Source organism: Syzygium oleosum, unplaced genomic scaffold (assembly GCF_021117445.2).
Source record: "Syzygium oleosum isolate NSW1041296 unplaced genomic scaffold, Sole_v2.1 Sole_v2.01, whole genome shotgun sequence".
In the NCBI taxonomy this organism is placed as follows: domain Eukaryota; kingdom Viridiplantae; phylum Streptophyta; class Magnoliopsida; order Myrtales; family Myrtaceae; genus Syzygium; species Syzygium oleosum.
This window is the reverse complement of record NW_026607485.1, coordinates 33,572,863-33,592,008: the sequence shown is the minus strand read 5'-3', so window position 1 is coordinate 33,592,008 and position 19,146 is coordinate 33,572,863. Positions and strand designations below refer to the sequence as shown.

The window sequence follows — 19,146 nt, the reverse complement described above, 5'->3', positions numbered from 1 at the left end:
GGAGAAACTAGCCAATTTGGGTTCAAGGCCGGTTCTTAAGAGAACCAACTCTAACAAGATAGTTTCCAAGTTTTTGATGTAGAACCTACCCATCCTAAAACCTATCATCTCCAATCTCAATGATCACCGCTTTTCAACTATGATAGTTATCGTTGTCTCACAAGTGACTATTACTTTGATGGTTCCTTCGGCTAAGTGAATGTCAGGCCACTGAGATTTAGAGAGGGCAATCATCATGGGCCTTATACAGTTGTTTATTTTATTTTTGAGAGGCTTTTATCCAATCCTATCCTATTAATAGATCTTATCACAAGCTTGATGGCTTATTGGGCACTTAGGCTTGATGCATAATCCGGGCGGCCTTGGACAAGCATTTTCCTTGCTTAGGCTCAAGCCCGCCCATTTAGGCCTGATAGGCTTGGTCAAACCAATTCATGTTAATACATTTATATGATGCTTAGGCCTAATTAAATATTCAAAGTTATGAGATCTCAAGCGGGTGTCTTTCAAGTAAATCAATTTCAATGAAGGACTGCTCTCCAATTATGCCAAGATTACTGATTCTTGAGGTGTCAACATGTGCAATCGAATAGAATTTGAGAAATTACGACCTGAGAAGTTGAATCATATTGGATCATTAGTTAAGCAACTCATGAACATCAGTTTGGATCTTGCCGGCTTTCGCCGTTTACATGCAAATGAAGCCATGACTCCGAGTTCTTTCTCGTAATGGCTGCTGCTTCCACCTCGTCGGTGATTCTTGCTTGCCCTGCTTCGTTGCCCTTACCTCATAGAACTTTGCAATTTGTACAACGGAAAATGGCTGTCGACACAGGGCTGAAGATGGAGGTGTACAACGGACCTTTTCTGTCGACACATTAGGACATAACAAAGAACAGAAATTAGAAGGTTGTTGCAGTAATAATAGGCTTTCAATGATACAATGTCCAATAGTTATTCGTTAAGCAACCCCGTTGTTCCATTTCTAGACATGACGTCAGTTAGGGATGTCAACGGTTCGGTTCGAGTATGGACTGTATGTCTGTTCTATCCCAAACCAAAACTCGATCCGAATATGTCCCGAGCCGAAAATGCGATTCGGGTTAGGTTACTTTAGGTCGGGTATTCAGTTCTCTCCTCTCTCTTTTTTTTTTTTTACCCTTTATAAAATATCCACGGACTAGAAATACTTTAAAATCCTCTATGACAATGATTTGAGATAATATCCTGAGTTGTAAAGTGAGCAATACTCGTTATGGTCTTCTTTCCTCTTGTCCTTGTTGACAAGATCTGGTTGAGACTTTGAGCATGAGTGATTTGCATATTACTTTAAACCAAAATCATCCCAACCATCCACTCAAACCCCAAATTTTCTATTTTCCCAGTCATGCTGCAGTGGTTGTCCCTCGCCCCCAATGTCACCGGCGATCCTGCGTCACCTTCGAGCTCGATGGCCACCACCGAGTTGCCTAAATCCCACCCAGTCATGACCTAGATTTGAGGTCAAGTCCAGCTCTAGATCTCTGTCGAGCTCCACCAGAGGCGAGGATAAGATATCAGCTCATTGTCGTCACCTCTTCTCCGACTCTGGTCATGCCGCGCCTGGTGTGCGCGAATAGACAGAGACGTGTTCAAGGTCGCTGCGGATAGGGACGAGAGATGAGAGACATAGAGGGGCAACGATGTCGAGGGACTAAGGTTCAAATTCGAGGGACTCGAAACTCTGGTTGTGTATAATGCATACAGAAATTTGGGACAGTGTGAGGAGGTCCGAGTGAAGCAGATATTGGCAATGGTGAGGAATTGGCACCGAAGTATGTATAATGCAACACCAATTGATTCGACGAACTCCACCCTATAAATGGAGATGACACCCTCGTCAAGCAATGCCCAGAAATTCGTATCGTAACTTGCCTCGTGAAAAAGAAGAATACTCCCCCGATATCCACTAGCTTTTAGTTGTAATCTACCAGTGAGGTTGAGACTTACTCGAACAAACTACTTCAAGTACATTCAAAGAGTTGGCAAAGACAGCATTGATGTTCAGAAGTGGTGAAAGAGCAGAACTTTGCATTTTCCAATTCTTTTTACCATGTTCCTGACTTATTGACCCCACCGGCGTCTTTAATATCATTAGAGTGCACGTTGAGTACTAGCTACCGATTGGAAGATAATAGGGGCAACTTGAGTATGAAATATTTGGAAATGACTGTTTCAAGTATGATTAGTTATTGCTAGAACTGACTTCAGCCAAATGTGCCGAACGTGAAGAAGAGACAATGACGATACTTTCTTTGTCAAATCATTGTGAGAGACATAGCTCAGAAGACAATGAATTAATTAGATATTATCTTAGGCGTGATTTGTTTTTAGTCATCACTAGGGCACTTGTACATGTAATTGTTTTTTTTGTCAAATTTGAAGATCTACTTGTATTTCATTCATGTTTTATTGAACGAGTTTTCATTATTAAATTTTCTCAATTAATTTGGTAGTAGCTTCTGCTGTGTCAGGGACAAAACCTTGGCACACAGAAATGGCGGCGACGATCAACACAAATCACAACTGAGTATTTAGCATACAAGAAGATGATTTAATTCGACTTCTATATTGGGTATTAACAAAGTTTTGGTGCTGTTTCGCTAGTTCTCAGACATCTTGATCATGTTTATGTATCTTCTGCGTCTTTGAGGTTTCAGGTCTCTGTCAAGCTTAGCTCTGATGCAAACGCAAGGAGCTTAATCTATGTATCATGCATTAAGAAATAGCACGCTATTAAATTATGGAAGAATCAAATCCAGTTGCTGCAATGTGCTCTTCACTTCTAAAACCACTCCAAGCTCTTCCGTTCTGATTCATGATCAATGACGATCACTCACTGCCGTGTCTTACAGATCAGGCAGATCCAAATTCATTTGGCATGTAAATGCCACTCAGGCTTGCATTTGAGTGAACAGAAAACAAGACGCTTCAGAAAGCAGAGCGATGAAAAATCTTTCCAAATGCAGAATCAAACTTTCCTTAGTTTTCAGCAATAGACAAGACGATACAATTCATCCCCCAGGTGCCAAATTAGTACTGGTTGAATAGAAAAAGGCTTGATACAACTTGCAAAGCCTAACATACGAAAAAATATAGTTAACAAATGAAAAGAATATGTAACCGAAATAGTCGAACGAAAGAGCAAAATGCTTTGAATACTTTCTTCAGCCAAAATGGGAAAAAGATATTGTACACTTTCTGCCTTTTAGATGGTTTTCCTAGACTATGAAATCTACAGATAAACTGAAGGCACAACTAGTGAAACCTCTGAAGCCAACTTTCCATCAATGAGAGAATTATTCTGCTTGAAAAGTTTTGGGGATGTCTGTGCTTGACTACCGTCTGAGAACTCTGTTTGAGCTCAAGAAGTAACTTTCTTCACCAGCAATGGTCGAGTGCAACCTTCAATCAGCCCAACCGTTATTCAACGGCCGTGCAGCAACACAAGCCGGATCACCGGTGACCCGGCTTCCTTCGATTTTCTGTTCATACTCAGAGAGACCTTTTGCCTTCCTCTGTTTCCTTCTCTGCCACTCCTCATATCTTTCTCCCCTCAGCCAACTCTCAACCGCCCTCTGTGAAGATAGTTGTCATGATATAATAGATCGAACATCTGTGTCAACCAAGTGAAGTTAAAAGAAACGAAACCCCTTTGAAGGGAAAAGTTACCATAAGCGACAGTTTGCTGTTCTCCTTAACCTTATCAATTGGCAATGCTAACTGCCACTTTCCATGAGCCACATACACCTGCAGCAAAAGGGGCGATAAATTTGCTTCCACACGGGATATGCCATACAAAACATTTATAGTCTATCCCAGCATTGATATCGAGAAGTGAAATGATGAACTTATGGGGAGAAGTACATACAACAAGTGTAGGCCAGTCATTTAGGCCATCAAAAATATGGGTGGCATAGATAATTGTGGAACCTCTCTCTTCACATTCCTTTCTGAGAAACCTCAAAAGATCAGCCCTCACTAACACATCGAGGTCGACTGTTATCTCATCAAGAAGAAGCACCTACTTTTGGAAAGATGTACTCCATAAGTACCCAAAAGGCCAAAACTTGCAAAAGTAAACAACAAGAATTTTCAAAATCCAAAACAGTAACAACAGGGCGTCATCTTTAGAAACGAAGCACTATTAGGGCTCCATGCTTGCATGAATCAAAAGGTGCAGGCACCTTGAATGGCTTGAGGAGTCCCATACAGATTTGCACTCGCCTTCTCTGTCCATCAGAAACCTTATGCATTCTCCAGGATAAATCAATGTCTAGCACCTAAAAAAGTAAATGACCAAGTCAGCTACTTTTTCATAAATAATAAAAATCCTAGCATATATACCTTTTGTGTAAGCTTTATTAATGTCCAGCATGTACATTTGGTAGGTACTTAAAAATACAGCAGGGTTTTTTGGTTTCTGAAAATTTTTGAATCATTTTCTGTCCTGAAAGTTATTGCTTCTCCTTGATTAGCTCAGCTCTTCTTTGTGGATTTATACATGCCACCCCTAATATCATTTTCTCAACAGGACACTGAGATCCACGTCTTCCACTAGCTGAGATCGGCATGTAATGATCCACTACTAACACAGAGACATTCAAGACAAGACTGGGCAGTTTGCAGAAGACAGGCTTGAGCTGAAACGAACCTGCGCCGTTGGATCTGATGAGGAGACAGCAGTCGCCAGAATCAAGGGCGAGAGAGAAGTCGTCGATGAGAGGTCTGAAACCAGGCGGAGGATGGCCGTCGATCCCCGGGTACGTGAAACTGAGGCCCCTGATCTCTGATGGGTTATATCCTAAGCAGAATCAGAATAATCACACAGATAATAGAAAAAATTGACACACGAGTTTACCCAGGTTCACCTCAAAATAAGGTTACATCCTGCAAAAGGATTCCACTATAATATTTAGGTTTTCAACCACAACAACTTGTCACAATAATTTTTCATACGAGTACAATATATATGACTTAAAATGGGCTCAAAGCCCAAATCTATCCGAATCCCTTTGATCCCACAACAAACGGGTCAGCTTAAAACACAAGCCTAAACATACTGACCCGATGTTATTTCGGGAACGCTGCCCCCATCCGCCCAAGCCTATCCGAATCCCCCGAACCCCAGCCCGCTGTCCAGGCAGCAGGACCCCTAACATTCCATGCGTAGAGGTCACATGTCGTCGGTTCGTACTTCGGTTTCCTTAAGCTCACATGAGCATGCCTGGTATGAGAAATAAGGGTCCCCGAAGTATTCGCCAACTCCAACATTTTCCACGGTGGTCGGCGCCATCTTCTCCTCCATAATTACCGCCACCCCCGGAGTTGGCGAACGGCTTTCAAATAGGGGCGTTGCCGAGTTAGGTAGGTGAGGTGAGCCGGAAACGGTGGCGACATGGCTCCGGGTCGGTCCCTAGTCAGAAAAACAGAAAATTTTGCATGAACTTCGTAGTGGAGCGTTAACGTAGACAAGAAAAAAAACGTAGACAAGACTATTTGCTGTCCGAAATCTTTGACGGCTGACGTGGCCAACTTTGACTTTTTTTTCTGACTCAATGGTGTTGGATGTCGGCATCTTGTTGATCGCCGGTGACAATGCAGTTTACGACTAATGCCACACTTTTAACGAGTAATTAGACCAAACTACCCCCTCAAGTAATGGCCGAGTCTACCTTCGCGTGACTTCATACTCGGGAAAGTACGTCTATATTGGCCATTTTAGCTTGTCAGATACCGACAGTTGGGGAGGTGCCACGTGGCATGAGAATTTCAGCGGTAGAAAAGCGCGGCCTAAGGTAGAATTGGGCCGAGCTCTATCTAGCTGAGCCTAATGGGCCGGGTCAATCCCGGTCAAACTAGGTCGACCCGAGTCTTTGCAATCTTTTATAATTCACAAAATTTCCCGAGATACCAATCGAGAAAATTCAAGTGCCAACAATAGTTTGTTTTGTTAGCCATCCAATTAAAAGCTTGTCATCGTTCCGACTATTTCTATCGAAGGCAAAAGAGCTTGCGAGTTCTATCGAAAGCAAATTACAGTTTGTCGGTGCAACAAATTATAGCTAAAGAGATCAGGATTATAGATCGATTTTGATTCGCAAACTCTGAAGAGCGAGTTACAGTATGCGATTGCACACTTGAGTGAAAAAGCATCCTTAGAACCCTAAGAAATTGAACCCGTCGATGATCGGCTCGTTATCTAATGGTTTTTCCTTTTGATTCAGGCAAAAGCTTCTTCTTCTTTGTCCTCCATTTTCGCTTAACCTGAGGTTTCAATTACATTCCAGTTGTGCAATTTTCATTAATTTTCCTATTTTGATCACAAGTAGTGAATAAAATTGGGATTGGTATTACAGTTTAGCAAGCGAAGAAGCATGTAAAGTATAACTAAGCCAAGGAAATAGCGTGGGAGTAAATGCTGAAGATACAGCCATATATAAGGTATGGATTTTAATTGGACCTTTACCATCATTCAAACATTTAATCAAACTTCTCAAATTAGGACCAAAAACACCTTTGAGAAATAACAGGCTTGTTAAGATTGGTTGAAAAAATGGGTTTACTAAATGTTGTGTCGGACTCATTTTGTACATGGAAATCTTGCATTTGGTGGTGCCGGTACTTCAAAGTCATTCCGGTAGCTCCAATCCATTCCAACTTCTTATTCTAGTTTCATGAAAATCGATTATTCAATTGAATTTGGATATTATGTGGGGGTGGGACCAAATTGCATCACTAGGAGCAAAACAAAACATGACAGTTAAGGGATGAACCTTGGACTTCAAACATGAATATTCTTGAGTGCAATCCTGGCTGAGCCTTTTCATTCTTTCGCATTTGTATTTCCCTCTTCAAACTATTGTATGCTCATGGGTTTAGAGTCTACTCAATCGTAAAGGACTTGTGTTCTGCTCTTTATCCATCTGCTGCTGACAATGTGTTGAATGTTGAACAGGTTTTTCCAACTAATGAATTTTCTCTTTGTAAAACTCAGCAAAAGAGTATCTCTCTAGCAAAAATGGTTTCTGAATGTAATGTTTTCTAGTTCGATTCAAAGCTACAAAAGTTGCAACATTCAAATTTTCTTCTTCTCTGCTGACTTTGCCCGATGGAGAACTCTTCAGTTGATGATAATGATATCAAGGAGGGCTTGGAAAAAAGGATAGTGGAGAGCGGAAAGAAAGAAAAATATGTTGTGCTCTGAAGAAGAAGACTCTTTCCGAGGATCATGCCGTGGGTGGTGGAATCTGGCCTCTTTTTAGTATGTCCCTCGGCCAAAGTCTAGGTTGTAGGAGTCAGTAAGGCCTTCCACCAGGCCGAACTCCAGTTTCCACCCGAGCACACTCTTCGCTTTCTCAACTGATGGAAAGAAATGCTGCATGCATTTTGAAATGTCAGTAGTTTTGTATCTTGAAGGGCTTCTAGAGAAACTGAGGAAATATACTATCTATTCTATTGCAACCTAAAAAATTGAAATAATGGGGATTTCATATGCTCTACAAGTCTATGACATCTGCAGATGTGATGAATGAATCACCAAATGCGTCTAGAAATGACCAAGTGGTTCTTTGAAGAGGTTTAGCTTCAGATCTCCCTGCATGAAGGGTTTTGTTTCTTTGATACAATATAATGCGGGACGACGGGTCTTCGGCTGCAAATGCACTTCAGGTGAAGTGCTATTGTCCATAAACCAGATATTCGTTCGCTTGTGATGCTGGTCATAAATCACTATGTATAAATACTCGAGGGAAGTATCAATCCCATTTTCTGCATCAAGCAAAATAGAAACGCTAATAGTTTTCTCTCATCTTTTCCTGGTCACGAATGGGAATGCCTTCTTTCTCCTGGAATCAAACTCAGGTTAATGAGCAGTAGGTGTACCTGAGAATAAGGAAAAGCTTCAGATGTTGTCAAGTTTTGTTCGTTATTTGGGGAGAGAGAGAGAGAGAGTGAGAGTGGCCCAGTTTCGAATGTGAGAGAGACGCTTCCTGGTGCAACGGCCTCATGTGCTTTGTGGAGGACGACGGACGCCAAGTACGCTAATAATGAAGTCTATGTTGATCTCGTGGAAGAAATGGATCCGGTCATATATAGGCATGCTGCTGAAAACCTTTTAATGAGGTCGTTAAGGATTCATATCTCTTTCCTTAAAGCTGACTTTACCACCCTCTTTCCTTTTTTCTTCTTGCTTTGATGATTTGATAGTGCATTTTCTGGTGTAGCTGCACATTTCATGTCTTCACCTGGTCGACACTAACGAATACTCTCTTATGCGCTGCCTACGGGTGGTACATTTACTTAATGCGAGATTTATGGTTAATTTCAAGTGAACTCTCGCCACTCCGGTCTTCCTGATTCGACCCTTTCATTAGAAGTAATCTGGATGATGTTGGATTTCATCCATGCGCGAGTTATCAAACATGGGAATCTCATGATATTCTTTCTTTTGTCCCCCCTGATGGACTATTTCGGACAATTTCGGCTCATGAGCTACATTTGTGAATAAATGTGTTCGTTTCCAGATGTATCGGCAATTTCGTTTGATTTTTGTGGTGTCCTAGCTTGTACATATAAGCTGCTAAATTAATAAAGGTCAAACCGGGAAGCGGGTCTTTTCAATAGATTGACTTCAGAAAGGAGGCAGTGGTTTAGGATGGAGACTGGGGAAAAAATTTGAGCTTTGTCCTTTGATTGTCAATGCCTCTGGTTAGTTTAGCTACTTTTCTTATACGGAGTCAAAAAGCTGAAGAGGATTCCTTTCTTACACTGAAAGCCACAGCTGACTTCAGATGCTGGGACATTCTGTTTGAGCCTGTTAGTCGGAGTATGGGATGATCCAGGAAAGACAATTGACTCGATCAGTATGCAATTTCAATTGCCTCCTGCAATTCATCAGTTGATTTGAACTCAGATGGTGGGACACTGAACATTCCTTTGAAATAAGGTACTTGCTGGCGTAATTTCATAGTACTCGTTCGTTTGATTGTTCGTAATGCTCTTGGCCAATGGGACCGATTTCTAACGATAAAGCCCCTTCATTGACAGAACATCAGTCTTTTATAACCGTCCTTACAAAGGTTTCTGAGCTCTTGCTCGAGCAGCGAGTTAGGAAGTGAGGGCGTGATGTGCTTCAATCCGCTGTGAGGGTCTATCCTTGGAGGCAGTCCTACACAAAGAAATTGAGGGATTGTGGAGGAACACCTTTTTGTTGTTCTTCAATGATCCCGACCCAGCTTTACTTGAAACATCCTGGGAGAGGCTGTTGCTGATCAATGATGTAGTTCTTCATTCTGCCGAGCGATTCAGGTTTAGGAGTCTTTTTCCTTTCAGTTTGCAATTTTACATGATCATCACATCAAGATTAGCAGATTCTTTTTGTCAAGTCCCCTCTGAATATGGTCTGTTTCTTTGTAAGCTTTAGGTACTTCATGCGTATCAAATGAACAGAGCAAAACTGAGCATCATAGACAAACTTCAGTGTAAAATTTTGCAATACGACTGCAGGTTGAATGGAGAAATCCAGGACTCAAACTGTGGCAGCAGATGCAAAATTGTTTTGCGGAAAGAAAAAAACAGAGCCTCAAGCCATAGAAAAACCTGGATGTTACATTTCCACAAAAGATTCAACGAAGTTAAATTAGCTGGCCACCGTGTTTACTCTAAAAGAGTCCATGACCTGGCGAAGATCATTCTCTTCTTCCAAAAAGACGTTTTCTGGAGTTTGTAGTCTCAACTCATACAGCCTATTGTTTTCAACTCCAAGAACTGAAAGGTACCTTCGATCCCATTCCAAACGAACCACTCGATCTTGGGGCATAACTGCCAGTTCATTATTGTTGGCATACGACTTTATGTTCACCTGAAACAAAAGGTGACTCTTTCAACTACTTACATTGAAACCAGAAACCAGTGCTTAGAGAGGGACAGAAAACTGCACATGGCGGATGTATTCCTATTTTGAAACAAAGGGAATCGAATAACAGCAAAATAGACTTACCTCTACTTGATAGTACATTTTACCGTCATCTGCGATTCTCGAAGAAGTGGAAATGATATTGGACTCGCGCCTGACTCCGAGTCTGGTTGACATGAATTCTGTCAAGTACTGCTTGAGTACTTTCTTTCCAGCTTCTTCTGGCGGACCCAAGTCTTCAACACTCTTGTACCTGGATGATGAAGGAGATGAAAACTCCACTGAGAGATTTTCATCTAGAACATAAGGGTCTCTGAAGAATATGTCAGCCCCAGCACCTCGGACTTGAAGCCAATTCTGAGGATACTTGAAAGAGTAACCATCAAAGGTATCGATGTACTCTCTTAACCCGACAGACGGCTCTGCAAATGCAATGTCGCCCAAACCAATTTGTGAGAAGATACAACTTGATAAGATCAAGGCCATCACACTCCTCCTTGAAACTGCAAAAGCTTTAATCTGACCATACGTTAGAAGATTTTCAAATCAAAGTAAATGCTCCAAGTTTTAGTCAACTTGCAAGTAGGATGTATGGCATCTGACAATTGTGAATGAAAACTTGAATGTAAAGTCATAAACAACATCAAAGCCTTCCGAATCAAGGCTTGATTTAACAAATTCAAAGTCCTTTCCGTCTCCTTTCAAATGCAGGATCTGCCCCAAAATTAACCATCAAATGAAAAAAGGCTCAGCACAAATCATCCTGTCGCAGAATTTCACCGAATGAATTATGTGCGAAACTTAGCTACGCCAAATGCAGTTACCTTAGAAGAAAAATCAGCATGATCTTTGTCCGACTCACCGGGCAATTGTTGAATGATGGGTGCTTCTACTCTGGTAAACAAAGTAACCTGCCAAAATAGCAAGATAGGCATGATTACGCTGTATTGGCGATCGCAAATAGCAAGGCACCATGGAAGATTGACATCGGGAAAGGAGGATAAGATCCGAAGATGGGGTGTAAGTTAGCAATACCTGATGACCAACCTTGACGAGTAGTCTCGACAAAAACTCACTGATGAAACGGGTGCCTCCCATTATTAGGATCTTCTTGGTGCTCGATGCGGTGACACACAGAGCTCCTTTCGGCTGCCACACCTTCCTCTTGTACTATAAACAACCTATAATCAGCTATTTATATGGCTGATGAAACAAATTATTCATTTCTCATACAGACTTCTTCTGAACAACTGATAAACGTCTGAGCCTCAGTTTCAACTTCAACCAAGCGTATAAGGCTATATGGCTCTGTCCTCGCAGAGTTTGTCACTTTCTTTGCATAGGAAAAGATCAAGAATTATGGGAAAGGAAACAACCCCGGCAGGTTAATCTACACTCTAATTGATAGAGAGATAGCAAAATCACATTCCATCTTCTGGTCCATAACAGAATATATGCTAGAAATTCATTAGTGAAAACAGCCGAAAACCAAGATCAAAGTTAATTTGAGCAAACACCAAGTAAAGAAAAATGCCAAATTTTCAAGAATTTGAGATTGAGCTACTGTGAGAGAGAGAGAAAGGAAGGTGAGGACCTGAATGCAAGCATGGAGTCTGGTGCTATTGAAGTCGGAGAAAGAAGAAGGGAGGAGAGAGAGTGAAGAAGGCGGGTGGCGTTGATGCTGCACTGCCGCCAACTTTGCCATGACTCACCCTCGCACCGCCCCTCCCTCTGCTTCTACCTGCAATGGTTTTCGCTGGTTTCTGTCCAGTTGGGATAACACAATGACCCACCCCAGCCTCACATTCTTCTTCTTCCCTTTCTTCTTGTTTTTCAATTTTTTGTTTATTAAATGTGTGCCCTCGAAAGCCAACTGTGTCCTGTTGCTAATTTGGAAACTATTAGAAATTTTTCCGATGTCCTTAGAACACTAATGTCCGTGTCTTACCAAACTAAATTCTAAAATGATAACCCTTTAAAGATCATAATTAGTTCAAATGGAGAAGAAAGTTGTGGTTAACCTCAAATTAATCACATGACGCGATGACGTATGTATATGAAAATTACATTCTTTATAATGTTATTAATTTATCTGTTTACCTTGATCATCGTGTAATGCCGTTTTGTACTCTTAAAAATTTGTAATTTGGTAGATTTAACGTGTGCATAGCAATTATATTTCAACCATATGGTTGAACTGTCTTTGTTCATAAGATTAGTCACAAGGATTTAGAGCTTATCCACCAATGCACGATAGACCATAAGCTAGATCTTTCCTATTGGTAGAATTTCATGTAATTTGCGACCACTTTTGCTACTTCTGGACCGTGCAAAGGAACTGCCACCGGGTGTGTAGTTTCCCTTTGACTGTATTTGTGATCTGCGACTGTTTTGACGGTCAAACCGATGAAGCGAGGTTGTGCTTGGCTATGACCGGGTACGGCACGATCCACGAGTGCCAAGAAACTACTATCAACCACCCATCACCGGCCGATACCTGAAGATAGTGCTGAACTCACTTAGGCGGGTCCGAAACTGCGTTACCCAACCAAACCCGCCATACTTGCGGAAGGACCCATCAGTTTTATCCGTGAATTTGATCGAGTCGTACTTTGACAGTGGATCAGTGAATGAAGCTCGGGTCACGTTCGACGAAATGCCTTACAGAGATTTTGTTGCTTGGACGGCCATGATTGCTGGCTATACTTCTTGTGGTTACCGCAACGAAGCATGGGCTTTGTTCTCTGAGATGGTTCGGGATGAAATGGAGCCAAATGAGTTTACTTTAACCAGTGTCTTGAAGGCTTGTAAAGGTATGAGAAGTCTTTCGGGTGGAATGCTAGTTCACGGCTGGGCAATCAAGCTTGGCTTGGATGTTTCTATGTATGTTGAAAATGCACTTCTCGACTGGTACGCTACTAGCTGTGTTAGCATGGATGATGCCTGCATGGTTATTCGTAATATTGGTGCAAAGAATGAGGTATCTTGGACTACGTTGATCACTGGGTTTACCCACCGAGGTGACGGCTACAGTGGGCTTAACGTGTTTCGCCAAATGTTGTTGGTACGTACCTGTCATGATTTCAACTTCCAGCTCGCTTTCAATTTGCTCTAGATGAAGTTAGTTTGATAGTTTCAAGCATGTGATCATTTAGGATGCCTACAGTTCAATTTCCTATCAAATGGTCTCAACATGAAGTAGTTTTTCACATTATTTATGCACTTTATGTGAAAGCAGGAAGGAGCTAAACTGAACCCATTTAGCTTCTAAATTGCAGTTAGAGCTTGCGCCTCAATTGGGTCACAGATTTTTGGCCTGCAACTCCATGCATCAATTATCAAACACGGGCTTGACTCCAACCTTCCTGTCATGAATTCCATATTAGACATGTACTGCAGGTTTTGCTTATCTGATGCAAAACAATGTTTCCTTGAAATGCACGAGAAAGATGTAATCACGTGCAACACCTTGATAGCTGGATATGAAAGATCAGATTCCGGTGTGGCCCTTCTTATGTACTCTAAAATGGAGTCTCGAGGGTTTCAACCGAACTGCTTCACATTTACAAGTGTTATCGCGGCCTGTGGTAACTTCGCACTTATGAAATGTGGACAACCGATTCATGGAGTAATCATTCAGAGAGGACTTGAGGGTAGCATGGGGCTTTGCTAATGCACTCATTGATATGTATGCCAAGTGTGGAAGCATAAATGATTCGCACAGAATGTTCAATTCCGTGACTCACAGGAACTTGCTCACTTGGACATCTATGATGGTTGGATATGGGGCTCATGGACGCAGAAGAGAGGCCATTAAATTGTTCAATGACATGGTCAGATCAGGAGTAAGACCGGATAAAATTGGATTTTAGGCAGTTCTGAGTGCTTGCAGCCATGCAGGTCTTGTAAAAGAGGGGTCAAGGTACTTCGAATTAATGGGTGAATATAATGTCACCCCAAGCCAGGAGATTTATGGGTGTGTGGTGGATTTGCTTAGGCGTGCAGGGAGAGTGGAGGAGGCTTACCAACTGATAGAGAGTGTGCCATTTAGACCTGATGAGTCTGTCCGGGTCACCCTACTTGGAGCTGGTCATGCACACGGACTTTTTTTGGTCGAAGTTGGGAAAATTGGTAGCTCGGAGGGTTCTAGATTCGAGACCATGGCTGGCCGGGACCTACGCGACCCTATCAAACATTTTTGCGGCTGAAGGTATATGGGGGGAGTTTGCACGAGCTAGGAAGCTAATGAGGGGAATGGGTAGCAAGAAAGAGACTGGCAGTTGTTGGATTGAGATTGGAAACCAGATTTTTAGCCTCGTTGCTCGATATAAAATGGTTTCTATGGTGGATGAAATTCTTGAATTGCTAATACGGGACACGAAAAGAGCAGGTTATGTGCCTTACCTAGATAGTAAAGACAGGCCCAGCAAAAGAAAGAACAAAAAAGAAGACAGTGCGGACAGAAGAAAAAAGACACAACGGCCTGAGACTCACAGAGACTTGAGGCTATCCATATGCGTCCGCAACTTTTGTGAATTTGCCTGGAGCTGTCAAGGCATCTATCGATGATGCAGTTTTGAAATTTGCAGACAGCTCAAGATGGTCAAAACAGACGCATTTGGCATTATTCTGTTGAGGTGATTTCGGATGATTGATGCTTCAATTTTAGCAGTGCTTCAGGTCTACCCATATCTTATGACTTGGTTCAAAAAGAAACTGTACAGTTCAAGTCCCAATGTTTTTCCTGAAAAGTGAGATGAATCAGAGCGGTCTTTCGATCTAGCATACTGTGGCACCTCAATGACAAACTGTTTCTATTGACACTTTCTACTCAGATGGTGTAATCTTTCTCCATAAAATCTCCACTTTAGTGTATACCGTCCACTGTCTCCGTATTCTAAAGTTGAAGAGTCTAGCATCAGTAGAGAACCTAACATCCAGTCATGGCTATGCAAGATCCTGATATGGCCTGGAAGAACAGGATCAGGATGGCTATGGACATGGCCGGCCTTCTGCAGGATTTCCACCCGTGAGCTCATCCTAGGCTCAAACCTCATATTGTCTCTGCTCTTCCCTATCATTTTGTTCATTTTGGTTTTCCCCTAGAATCCGAGAAGCAAATCTGCTTCAATATTGACTGCAACAAAATCAGGATGTTCCTCAAATAAAAGCTGGATATTGGTAGAAAAAATATGTTGTTACTCTACTGAAATTATTATATGCTTTTGGTTAGACAAAAAGAAGTACACAGATATGACATATCATTATATGTATAATAGTGGGGGATTATGGGACAAAAAGTAAATACACTTAGTTTCGGACTTGGTACAACCCAAAGGTCATCATACTATTTGGTTTGCACAACCCAAAAATTATTCCGAGGGTCTACAAGAAGATAAAAAAATGCGAAATTGTAACAAGAATTATATACAAAATAAACATGAGAATATCCTCTAGTGTGGAGGGAATTGCATGCATCGCGAAAAATGAACGATCTTGAAAACATTTTTCATAAAAATAATCACTTGTATCGCTAACAAAAATGAATAAATGAAAAATATTTATATAAATTGCTGTCGATAATGAAAGTAATTTTTATTCGCTAATTATTTCAAGCGATACAAGTAATCATTTATTGAAAAAATATTCTTCAAATTATTCATTTTTTGCGAAATAAAGAAAGTCTAAATAAAGCCGACCCCTTGCCCACGTACCGAGAGGATCGGTCCAAACGAACCAAAGAGGTGGGGAGACCTCGACCGCCATAGATCCATGAATCCGTCCTATCGCTTTTGATTTTTTTTAATACATATATCTTGAAATTATAGAAAAGGTCCAAAATTAGTTTTAGCTAACACGTGTCAAATGTAAAGTGCACGAAGGTTCAATTCGCGCGTTAAATTGAACATGCGCGTTGACTAATCTTTGAACTTTCACGCTGACTTAATCACATGACTGATTGATTTGGCACATTGATGTAGATTTGCACGAAGATTGAAATCACATGCTGAATGAAAATTGCACTGTTTTAAACTTGCACATTGGTTGAATTACATGGTCGTGTTAGTGTAGCTCATCCTAACCTAGGGAAGGGAAGACTTTATAGGCCATAGACTCTAGAGGAAAATTATCCAAAAAGTCCAATTCGTACCGTGCAGAGATCAATCAAATCTTAAACTTTTCAATTTTGCCAATTTAATCATAAACCTTTCAATGATTTTCCAATGTAATCCATCCGGTCAATTTTAGCCGAAAACTGCTAACGTGGTGGACCAGCCAATGCTGACCATCCTACCTAGAATGATCAGCTCTAACAAGGACGATTTTTGTTAGTTTTTCTGAATTTTTTTCTTTTCTTTTTCTTTTTTTCCTTCATTGAATTTTCAAGCGGCGAGAGGCAAGGGCGTTGCGGCTAGCCACCGGCGGAGAAACAAGAAAAGAAAAGGAAAATAAAAAGGAAAAATTCAGGAAAAAAAAATCCGCATCACCACCGGCCGAGTCACGTAGGAGAGCTGGCAATGACTGGACTGCCACGTTAGCGATTTTCAGCCAAAATTGATCAAATGGATTATATTGAAAATTGCTGAAAAGTTTAAAATTAAATTAGTAAAATTGAAAAGTTCGGGACTTAATTAATTACCATACAATATGTTTACTACTTTTTGGACAATCATATCTAGAATCTAGAGCAGTTTTCAAGAACTATGTTCATTTTGATTTTGAATTTTAACTTTCGAAAAAGATATAATCAATGAGGGAAGTGCTACAGTTTGGCGGGTCCAATGGGGACTAGTTACTCTATACACCTAAGAGTTTTCAGGGCACCCCTGAAAATTCCGTGGCTAAATTCTTGTGCATTTATCATGTGATTTTCCTAAATGTGTGAATAGTATAGGATGCATGTGCGTATTTCATTTCTGCATGATATTTGAAATGACTAATTAACGTACATGGTGTATTATATTCGACATATTACTCTCTACAGTGCATATTACGAGATACGATCATAGATATACATGTATATTTTTTCAGTTAATATTTCACATCACGTATCGTACATGATAAATTCAATTTTACATGAAATTATGTACATGATTATTTTCTCATTCTCATAAAGTTAGTTTTGCCACTTATTACTTTAGGTATTACTAAATATATGTAATATGCCTATGTTAATATTTTCGAAAATTTTCCCTTACTTTTGTTAAATAAATTTTATCATTTAATATGTGAATTTTTTCAGTTATTGCCAAGATATTTTCTGCTAAACTTTCACTTTTTCTTGAAAAGAAATATTAAATTTTCATTTGGAAAAGAAAAAAGGACTCCTTTCATCAAAATTTAATGTATTTAATGTGCAGAAATAATAATAAATGTCAGTGATTTTCCTATAAACTTTTACTTTTCCTCTGAAAAACTCTTACGTTTGTATTTATAAAAAAAATAAAAAAAGACTCCTTTCGTTAATACTTGCTGCATTATGCAAAAGTCGACTTTTAATATAATATATTAGATTTGGAAGCCAAATTAAATTCGAAAATCAAGCAATCCAGTGATACCCTAGATAGGTACCATTTGACTATACTTTTTTTTTTTTACTACTTTTCCAAATTCCCCACATATTTCATCTCTAAAGCCCCACCAGATGTGCTCCAACAATATCAACATCGTAAAAAATGAGGGAATGCTGTAATGAAACCAAACCTCTCCTAAGGAGGATAGATGGAGCGATTCGGGTAAAATCCAATATAGATCCAATTTTCTATTCACTCGTGAGATCCGAGCGGTCTGGGAAACCTCACAGCTCCCCTTTTCTCGAGAATCTATACATGCCTTATCAATATATGGACAGCTATCTCTCGAGCACAGGTTTAAGTTCGACCACGACGAGAAAATAAAATGGAACACCTAACAATGTATCTTCATGGACCAAGAACTACGAAATCGCTCCTTTCATTCTGGGGTGATAAAAGGATCGTACCATTCGAGCTTTTTCTTTTTTTTTTGTCATGCTTACCTTCTGATTATTTTACCCTTGTAAGAGCTTGAAATGAAATGAAAAGTTTCGCACATTGCCCAAACTTATTTCATCCTATGATTATCACAAGCGAACCCTTGAATTAAAACCAAAATTGTTCTTAAGAAGAACAATCTCTCTCTCTCTCTCTCTTTCTGTGTCTCTCGTGTTAACACGGTTGCTTCCTCTTCATGGCATGCTTGTTGTTGTGCATCCACACTTTGAACACCTGTCTCTTCACCCCCACCTCTTCACAGAACTTCACCACCTCATCTTCATCCCCCTTCTGCATCTTCCACCCCAGCTTCTCAGCAAACCCCATCATCCTCTCCTTCTGCTCCTCGCGGAATTTTGTCCTGAACCTCTTCTTTGGTGATTGCTGCGACTGCACCACCATCGCCATGTCTTCTTGTCGCCACCCTCCCCCGTCGCCGCGCCGGCCGAGATCCTCGCTTGAGCTCTCCGCCTCGCCACCCCCGCCGAACGCCACCATCACCGGCTGACCAGGCCCCGGTGAGAAGCCCTGGTGCCGGCGGCTGCTTTGGTGGAGGAGGGTTTGCTGGGGGATTGAATTGGCTGCATGCCTGATTAGACCATAATTGAGGGGGCCGTTTCCGTTTTGATGATTATACTGGAAATTGGTCGAGCGCCACGGCTCGCTGCCGCCGCAGTCTACGATCTCCTTCCGGTGGAAGTTGCGGTGGCACCCGCAGGCGGCGCATCTGAAGAACTCCGGCGTGCCCTCATCCCCGCTTGGCATGAACTCGCCACACCCGTCGACGACGTGGCCACCGATGCTTACCGCGTGGTTCTTGAGGCACTCGCGATATCGGAAATTGGCCTCCGGCGGAGGCGTCGCTGGGGTCAAAGTCATGATTCTGGAGAATTCAGCTGTAGCTGGACTTGAAGTGGGAATTGATGGTTGAAGTAGATGATCAATTCTGGGCTTTGGTTGATCTAGGGTTTGAGGTGAGATGACAAGGTCTTGGCCATGGCCTATCTTTCTCTCTCCGTTGGGTGGACTTGGACTTGGATCATCATACAACATAGAATTGGGGATTTTTGCTTGATCTTCTGCGCTTCTTGGCTCCATCTCGTGACCTGATTTTCTTCTCTCCCAAATAGGTTTGTTCCCCCCCTTCAATATCTGGAGTTTATGAGTAACCCTAATTTT

At 41.3% G+C, this 19,146-nt stretch overlaps 3 protein-coding genes and 1 pseudogene across 5 annotated transcripts; 1 reads left to right on the top strand and 3 right to left on the bottom strand.

Annotated features, from left to right (window-relative positions):
* Positions 1–3,315: 3,315 nt before the first annotated feature.
* LOC115681638 (ABC transporter I family member 20-like) lies at positions 3,316–5,804 on the bottom strand. Its single transcript, XM_030605637.2, has 6 exons — positions 5,777–5,804; positions 4,511–4,828; positions 4,227–4,324; positions 3,911–4,063; positions 3,712–3,789; positions 3,316–3,617 (listed from the first exon to the last, which is right to left on the bottom strand). The coding sequence occupies exons 1-6, from the start codon at positions 5,802–5,804 to the stop codon at positions 3,447–3,449; spliced, it is 846 nt and encodes a 281-aa protein (XP_030461497.1). The 3' UTR covers positions 3,316–3,446.
* Positions 5,805–9,515: 3,711 nt separating this feature from the next.
* LOC115681602 (psbP domain-containing protein 1, chloroplastic) lies at positions 9,516–11,761 on the bottom strand. Of its 3 annotated transcripts, none has more exons than XM_030605596.2 (5): positions 11,550–11,761; positions 10,991–11,125; positions 10,780–10,866; positions 10,040–10,474; positions 9,516–9,901 (listed from the first exon to the last, which is right to left on the bottom strand). In XM_030605596.2, the coding sequence occupies exons 1-5, from the start codon at positions 11,658–11,660 to the stop codon at positions 9,680–9,682; spliced, it is 990 nt and encodes a 329-aa protein (XP_030461456.2). In that variant the 5' UTR covers positions 11,661–11,761; the 3' UTR covers positions 9,516–9,679. The 3 variants fall into 3 exon arrangements, with proteins under 3 accessions (XP_030461456.2, XP_030461464.2, XP_030461473.2); XM_030605604.2 differs by having other exon boundaries at positions 10,040–10,467; positions 10,818–10,866; XM_030605613.2 differs by having other exon boundaries at positions 10,040–10,458; positions 10,818–10,866.
* Positions 11,762–11,998: 237 nt separating this feature from the next.
* On the top strand, positions 11,999–14,782 carry LOC115680441 (putative pentatricopeptide repeat-containing protein At1g56570; annotated as a pseudogene).
* A 3,224-nt stretch (positions 14,783–18,006) lies between these two features.
* Positions 18,007–19,065, bottom strand: LOC115678701 (zinc-finger homeodomain protein 6-like). The gene has a single exon (XM_056320622.1). It carries the CDS (start codon positions 19,063–19,065, stop codon positions 18,142–18,144), a length of 924 nt encoding a protein of 307 aa, XP_056176597.1. The 3' UTR covers positions 18,007–18,141.
* Between the last annotated feature and the right edge of the window lie 81 nt (positions 19,066–19,146).

Coding starts and splice junctions, on each gene's coding strand:
- LOC115681638 (XM_030605637.2), bottom strand. CDS start 5,804: ATGCCACGTGGCACCTCCCCAACTGTCG. Junction 4,325..4,510: donor AAGAAGAGCTGAGCTAATCA/AGGAGAAGCAAT, acceptor ATTTACTTTTTT/AGGTGCTAGACATTGATTTA. Junction 3,618..3,711: donor ACAGCAAACTGTCGCTTATG/GTAACTTTTCCC, acceptor CTATCTTCACAG/AGGGCGGTTGAGAGTTGGCT.
- LOC115681602 (XM_030605596.2), bottom strand. CDS start 11,660: ATGGCAAAGTTGGCGGCAGTGCAGCATCAACGCCACCCGCCTTCTTCA. Junction 11,126..11,549: donor GACTCCATGCTTGCATTCAG/GTCCTCACCTTC, acceptor GGTTGTTTATAG/TACAAGAGGAAGGTGTGGCA. Junction 9,902..10,039: donor AAATGTACTATCAAGTAGAG/GTAAGTCTATTT, acceptor CTTTTGTTTCAG/GTGAACATAAAGTCGTATGC.
- LOC115678701 (XM_056320622.1), bottom strand. CDS start 19,065: ATGGAGCCAAGAAGCGCAGAAGATCAAGCAAAAATCCCCAATTCTATG.